We start from the raw sequence: 7,069 nt of genomic DNA on the forward strand, positions 1-7,069 counted from the left end.
AGAGCGGTGAAGGTGAAAGCACTCAAAACAGCACATTGGGTGTTCTGGCATCTGTGCATACCCCAAGTGAGACGCAACTCTCAGACAGCTGGCAAGCTACTCTACTTATGTATTCAAGTGAGGATAACAGGACTTCATCCAACATCAGCACTGTCACAGTGAACGCCACCCACTTCCCCAAACTTAGAGGTAAACATCATGTAGGCAGCTCAGATCTTTAAAATAGAAACACTGAAACACCGAACGCTCCTGCTGAGTTGCTTTTCATTGCAAGAGAGAGTTTCATTTCTAACTTTTTTCTTATCCTTTGGGCACTCCCAGATTTTCTGAGATATGATGGTGCTATTCTAGGAAAGGTTCTTTCCCAATGTCTGCACTTTGACCCTGCCGTTAATGGCAGCTGCAAATCCTACTTTTTTGTGAAACTATTAATCTTCATGTTGTTGGCTGAGTATTGCCAGGCAACAATTCCCTTACAGGGTGACTCCCAAGACAGCCAACATGACTGTATGTTTACACAGTTGATGGCAGTTGTCCAACAAATGTGTGCAGCACCTGTGCAAAAAATAAGAGGGTTTCAATTCTGGTTATAGAAGTAATAGCTTGAAATTTAAACTTGACTTATATAAATTGTAGAGACTTGTAAGAGTTTTGGCCTCATGACTTTCCAGTGGAAGCCAGGCTCCAAAGTGCTGAAATAACTTTAACCTTCTGTAAAATTTATTCTTGTTCATCTTTAAATCCAAGTTAAGAGTTTACTGTCTTGCATTTGTGTTCCTAAAGAGCTGGTGTATGTGACATACTACATGGATAACAACCAAACCAATCCCTACCTGAAGTGGAAGAAGTTAGGAAGCCCTGACTTTCCTTCCCCAGAACAATTCCAACAAATAAGAAGTGCTGAGGTATGACCATGTACTTGTTTGAAGTGTTATATCACTGAAGTGCTTGTGAATTGGTAACTACAGCTAAAAAGACAAGAAATTAGCTGATGTAGTCAAAATTTCCGTAGCCCCCAGATGTGCACATCTTGCGTACATATGAAAGTGCAACTGCAGTCACACAGAGAAATGTAGCTGATACACAACTGATACCTTTGCATTTATGTTATTCAAAAGACTAAATGTAGATGATGAACTTCTTTGTTATTGGCCTACTTGTAACTAAGGAGGCAGAGTTGCTCCAGAGCAAGTTCCTCATTCTCTCTGAAACATCAATGAAGAGACCCTTCCTGTCCTGTCACCCACATAAGCGTATCACAGAAAGGCCAAACTGATGCGTTAGAGAGTTGAAATTAATCCCCCTCAATAGCAAAAACCAAGTAGCTCTCTGATGTGGAAACTACCCAGTGCGAGTTCAGAAGACACTTGGTGTCACTCAGGGGCTCACAGAGCGGTTTGTAGATTCCCCGCATCCTCACCTGTACTGAATGCACCCCAGAGGGGACTGAGAAGTGAGTCCTTGCTGAGGACTCCTCTCTGAGAAAAGCCACACCCGGATTACTTACTGTATGTGAGAATAAGTGAGCAGCCTGTTATTTCGGCTTACTCTCCCATAGTTCCATAGGCATTTGAGAGCAACTCTGGGGAGAAGAACTTGGGGGTACTAGTGGATGAAAAGGTGGATGTGAGCTGGCAATGTGCACTCGCAACCCAGAAGACCAGCCATATACTAGGCTGCATCAAAAGAATTGCGGTCAGCAGGTCAAGGGAGGTGATCTTGTTGCTTTACTCTGCTCTGGTGATACCTCACTTGGAGTGCTGTGTCCAGTTCTGGAGTCCTCAGCACAAGGACATGGACCTGTTGGACTGGTCCGGAGGAGGGCTACAAAAATGGTCAGAGGGATGGAACATCTCTGCTGTGAGGACAGGCTGAGAGTGTTGGGGTTGTTCAGCCTAGAGAAGAGAAGGGTTCAGGGATACCTTATTGTGGCCTTCTAATACTTAAAGGGGACCTATAAGAAAGGTGGGGACAATTCGTTTAGCAAGGTGAGGGGTGATGGTTTTAAACTAAGAGGGAAGGTTTAGACTAGATGTGAGGAAGAAGTTTTTTACAATGAGGGTGGTGAAACACTGGAACAGGTTGCCCAGTCCCTGGTAACATTCCAGTTCATGTTGGAGGGGGCTTTGAGCAACCTGATCTAGTTAAAGATGCTCCTGCTTACTGCACAGGGGTTAGACTAGATGTCCTTTAAAGTTCCCTTCCAATCCCAAACATTCTATGAATCTATGATTCAGATCTCTGGGTTAAAATAAAGTAGGCCACCTTTATACCCTTCAGGGCCTGTAAGCAGTAATTGCCTTCTGACTTCGGTGTACAGTACTGTCTTCTCTTCCCAGTCACCATAACCCACTATTGCTAAGTCCTGTGGGATACTATAGGAGTCGTCAGATATTCCTTCAACGGAGCAGCAGCAAGGTTTTAGATACTCTCGTCCAGCTGTTGAAATCTCATCTTCAGAGACAAGCTGAGTAGCTATTGTAGCTAGCAATAACTTTCACTGCACACCAGGACTCCCTAACTAAGAGACAGGGGTCGTGGTTTGTAAAGACCACTAGCCTGAAAGGCATTCATGGGTGGTTACTGAAAGTGACATGTTGCACCTGATGGGCAAACCCTTTGTTTCCTGAAGAGCTGGAAAACATATGAGACAGAAAAGTCTCCAGGCTTGAAAAACTTTGATGGCTCTAAAGCACTTACCAACACCAACTCTTGGAAATTTACAGTCCCAAGTAAATACACAGTCACTTCATACTGATATAACAGTTGGCCTTTAGGTGCTATAATGAAAGATTGTTCATATCACTTCTCTTTGGCTCTGCAGGACCCAGTGGCAACAGGCCCATTCCCATTTCCTAAAAGTGGTATCCTGACACTGAAGCAAGACTTTCCTGTTCCCTCAGTCTTTCTTATCCACATCTGTGAACGACCCAGATCTCTTCCTGATCAAGTATGTGTTGTGTTTTACTGACAGACTCAACAAATTAGAAACTGCTTCTTACTTCAAGTTTCACTAAGAAGAGCTGGACTAGCATTTGGGCCTATTATTTGTTTAAGACTTAGTAAATAAACGAATCTTCTCTCCTTTGATGGGAAAGCTCTCCAAGGCATAATTCAAGATAAAGCGTTCCGCAGCAAGGGACAGGAATCTGGGATAAATGCAAGTTTATCCATGGTGGGAGAATAGTATTGCAGTATCGTAAAGTGCAGTTTCTTTTTAAAAATCACATCATGTGCTACCACACTTGACAACTGCTCTAGAGTTAATAATTGATGGCTAAAAATGAAATGGAATCATGGCTGTTGTCATTTAGCCATCTGTAGCTGCTCATTCAGTCCCACCTATGTTCATAGTGGTGCCCAGAGCCTCTGAAGGTTTTCTGCAAGGCTGACAGTTTGGAGACAGGCTGCAAAGCCACTGAGCCAGGAGTTTTGTTTTTTCCCCTTTTTTCAATGGAAAGAATCAAAGCAAATAATTAGTAAGAAGAATGAAAACAGAAATCTGACCTGGCTGATTGGTTGGTACAGTTTTCTTACATGGGCGTGTGTCTTTGAACAGGTGACTGGTGTTCGTTTGATCCCTCTCACAAAGGGACAGGTCATTGTGTTGTGGGACGATGGTTGTGTAAACTCAAAGTAAGTAGCTTTTAAAATAAAATGGATATAACTGAGTTACCAGCATATTACTCCCCAGATTGCCACAGGTCCTACAAAGTGAATTGAGTTCACAAGTTAATGACTACTTGCTCCTTGAGAGATGCTGCCTGCATTCATTTGACAAAATGAACTGTAGGACCTCCATGCAGTAACTGTGGAGAGCAATCCTGACTAATCTGTGGTCTGAGCAAGGGAATCTGCCTGTTGCTCACTAGCATCCAATGACATTTTTGAGGGACTTGTCTTCAGCATAGCAGAAAGGAAGATCTGTAATACAAGTTATATTAGTAGCAGGTGTCTAGGTGGGATCTTACACATTCCTGTAAGAGATGTAGACTGGAAAAGAAAACCTCTGGTTCCTTGCTCCAGCAAGCTGTAATTAGACTGGAAATCCTTTGTAGGTAACTGTCAGAGGCAATCCAGTTTACATCCAGACTCCCTCAGGAAACACTGACTTAGGTTCTTTTCAAGCCAGTCTTCCTAGACTTCAGCAGTGATAACCCTGGTCTAGGAGATGCTTCACAGTTTGTGATGCTGCAAGTACCCAGTATAGCAAGTTAGTCTGGGTGTTCTTCTGAGGGCTGTTGGAGCCATGGTTCTTCCTAACACTGACAACTCATGCCATCCCACATTTGGTAGGAATGAGTCACCTGACTATTTCCTATTTTTAGCCGCCTCTGTTGAAATGGCCCTGAGACTGGGATTTGATAGCTCACTGCATTATGAGCTGTCTGGTTTTCTTTTATAGATGTATAAAGACATTTGAAGTGGAGTTCTCGCCAGATGGAAAAGCATACCAACGGATTAACGCAAAAGACACAATATTCACTCTTTGGGTCTACGGTCCAGGTAAGGCAAAAATACACGTATTATGTAATCTTTGATGTTAAAGGTGCCTCTCATGAGTGTGTAAAACATCATTTAGTAACTACTGAAGGTACATAGCTTGCTAGTGACATACTCTCCCATCACAGATGGGAGTACATCCACATTCTCAATGAAAGCCTTATTTTCAAGGAGAAGCAGTAACTGACAAAGTCTTGAGGACACTGTTAGTAGTATTGCCATGAGTAATTTCCTTGTCACAGAAACCAGAATCACCCAGCTGCAGGCCTGGCAAGCTCCCTGAGAAGCAAAGCAGCACTTCTGTCTATTTCTAACTGGTGTAGAAGCATGCAAAAGTGAGAACAAAAATATTGCTCCACATGACCAAAGCTTGGTGTTGTGCTCTTTGTAGTAAACTCACAGCAAGGCAAGAATGAGATTTGGGCTCAGTCCCACAAGTATTGGCCATGCCTTTGCCTAAATTTGTACAATGGTCTTGGGGTGGGGCAGTACGGGCAAACTGCCGTGGTAGCACTTGGTAACACACTTGTTTTGTACCAGTGAGTCTCAAGGTGTTCGACTGCCTAAGGATATGACACCAACACACAAGTAAGTGGGAGGTCACATCCACCTTTCATGGTGGGGTTGCTTGTCTTACATTTGTGCTGCAGTGGAAGGTCGCAGTTCTGCTCTAGTTGTGGTCACCTGTCCCTCTTCCCTTTCCTTTTTATGGCTTGGCAATCTTAAGCTATTGAGGTGCTCCCTTTTAAGAACAGCAGAGGTCCTCTTGTGGGACAGTTTGTCCTGGCTGTCTGAACACCTAGCCAAGGAGAGACCCCTGTCTTTACTGTTTCCTAGAGCTTTCACTTTAGCCCTGATTGGCTGCCTAAGTTTTAAGATGTTTCGCATTAGAGGGCAGCTGGTTTCATCTTTGTCAACAAGCAAAACTTGTCTTGAAGCTTGTGGTCATTTCTGCGCACATACACCCTAGATGTAATAGAAAGATACCCAGATCAAAAATGCTGAAAGAAGGTAGTGTTTTGTTTAGGGGTTTTTTTCGTTGTTGTTTTTTTGGTTTTTTTAACCAAATGTGGTCTAATCTTCAAAGTCACTGTCCAGCAAGTATTACTAACAAGCATTGATCAGAGCTGTGTGAAACACAGACAGACTTTGCCTCAAAGTAATACCAATAAAGAGCAATTAAGAGAGCTTTTGCCAAAACAAGCTCACGTTAGCCTGAGAAAGGCCTAGCGTTGGCAGTGGGAGCATAATAAAATTCAGAGCTATTATTGCAATGTAAAGGCTATACAGGTAAGCAAAGACTGTAAATCATGGCTAAGGCAAATCTCTGAAATTAGGAATTACCACTTAGTGCTCCACATCTGGGGAACCTACCAGATTTAGTTGCTTGCTTCAAAAACAAAAACCACAAGACTGCTCAAAAAAATCTCACATCTCAGCAACCTTTATTGCTAGATAATTCCTTCTCCTTGTTTCTAGCTTTCTTTTTCTTTTAGAAAAAAAAACTAGATTACTAAAGCGCACCTAAAAATCAGGTAAATAGATGAGAAAAAAACTTTTATTTTGCTCGTGAGGTTAAAGATTGCTAGCAAAGATGGTGTTCATTGAACTGGATCGAGGATGAAAACCAGCGGAGCCGCAGAACATCAACTCACATACCTTTGGAGCAAGTGGTGCTGCTTCCTGAGTTGAGCAGAGAGTTTTCAGTCAGCCTGCATGCTTCTTGTCCTGCTTCTTTGTTGATCCTGTCCTCACAAAACCTGTTCCAAAAGCACAATTCAGGCAGAAGAGTGAGTCATAACGAAGGAAATTACTAGTAGATGTCATGTTTTTTTTCCAAAGGGACCGCTGGGACAGCAGTCCTGTAGCTGTACTTGCATATCCTAATGAGAATAGAGGAGATCTTTGGTGCAGCAAAGAGCCAGTACTTGACTGTGAGGGATTTATAGTCATTTTTAGTTAGACAGGCACAGACACGCTTACACAAGGTGCAGAACTGATTTCACCACCTCCCCAGCCCATTCCACAAACCTGCGTTCTATAAGAGTAGTGCCTGCTCCACGTTCTCCAAGCACCACAGGCATTAGCCTTCCACAGTGACCATTTCTAACCTTTTCATCTGCAGGAAGCTCAGTCTCCGGCTTTTACAAGGTGCGTGCCATTGACTACTGGGGGAAGGCAGGACTGTTCTCTCTTCCTGTGGAGTATGTTGAAGCTTTCAAGTGACTCTGAAGAGTGGTGCCTGGCTTGGTGACCAAGTGGTGTATGCTCCCTGCAAATGAGAACTCCCTAGAAAAATAAACTCCTCCCAGGCTGAGGAGGGAATATCGAAAGGACCTGATGAAGCAAGTTAGGAATGCAAGTTAGAAGCAACTGCCCCTATTAACTCTTCAGAGCACAAAAGACAGCATTATCCAACAGCCACAACGGACAAACCAACTGGTACAATTTTAAGAGGCTGCCATGGGACTGGGATTCATCTTGGTAATTAGGATAGATATTTATTATTTGTTATTTTACACTGAGCTAATGGCCAGGACAACCAAAGGTTTACAGATGTTAGAAA

At 43.1% G+C, this 7,069-nt stretch overlaps 1 protein-coding gene across 1 annotated transcript in view; it reads left to right on the forward strand.

The window, feature by feature from the left end:
- The window catches only part of IDUA (iduronidase, alpha-L-), a 12,829-nt gene extending 5,832 nt beyond the window's left edge, over window positions 1–6,997 (forward strand). Inside the window, exons 9-14 of the mRNA XM_010137073.1 lie at window positions 3–189; window positions 784–905; window positions 2,825–2,950; window positions 3,560–3,636; window positions 4,406–4,506; window positions 6,629–6,997. Of these exons, the coding sequence (XP_010135375.1) occupies window positions 3–189; window positions 784–905; window positions 2,825–2,950; window positions 3,560–3,636; window positions 4,406–4,506; window positions 6,629–6,729 (714 nt within the window). The 3' untranslated portion in view covers window positions 6,730–6,997. The remainder of the gene's footprint in view (window positions 1–2; window positions 190–783; window positions 906–2,824; window positions 2,951–3,559; window positions 3,637–4,405; window positions 4,507–6,628) is intronic.
- Window positions 6,998–7,069: the final 72 nt, after the last annotated feature.

The sequence above is a fragment of the Buceros rhinoceros genome, unplaced genomic scaffold (genome assembly GCF_000710305.1).
Source record: "Buceros rhinoceros silvestris isolate BGI_N320 unplaced genomic scaffold, ASM71030v1 scaffold4355, whole genome shotgun sequence".
Lineage (NCBI taxonomy): Eukaryota > Metazoa > Chordata > Aves > Bucerotiformes > Bucerotidae > Buceros > Buceros rhinoceros.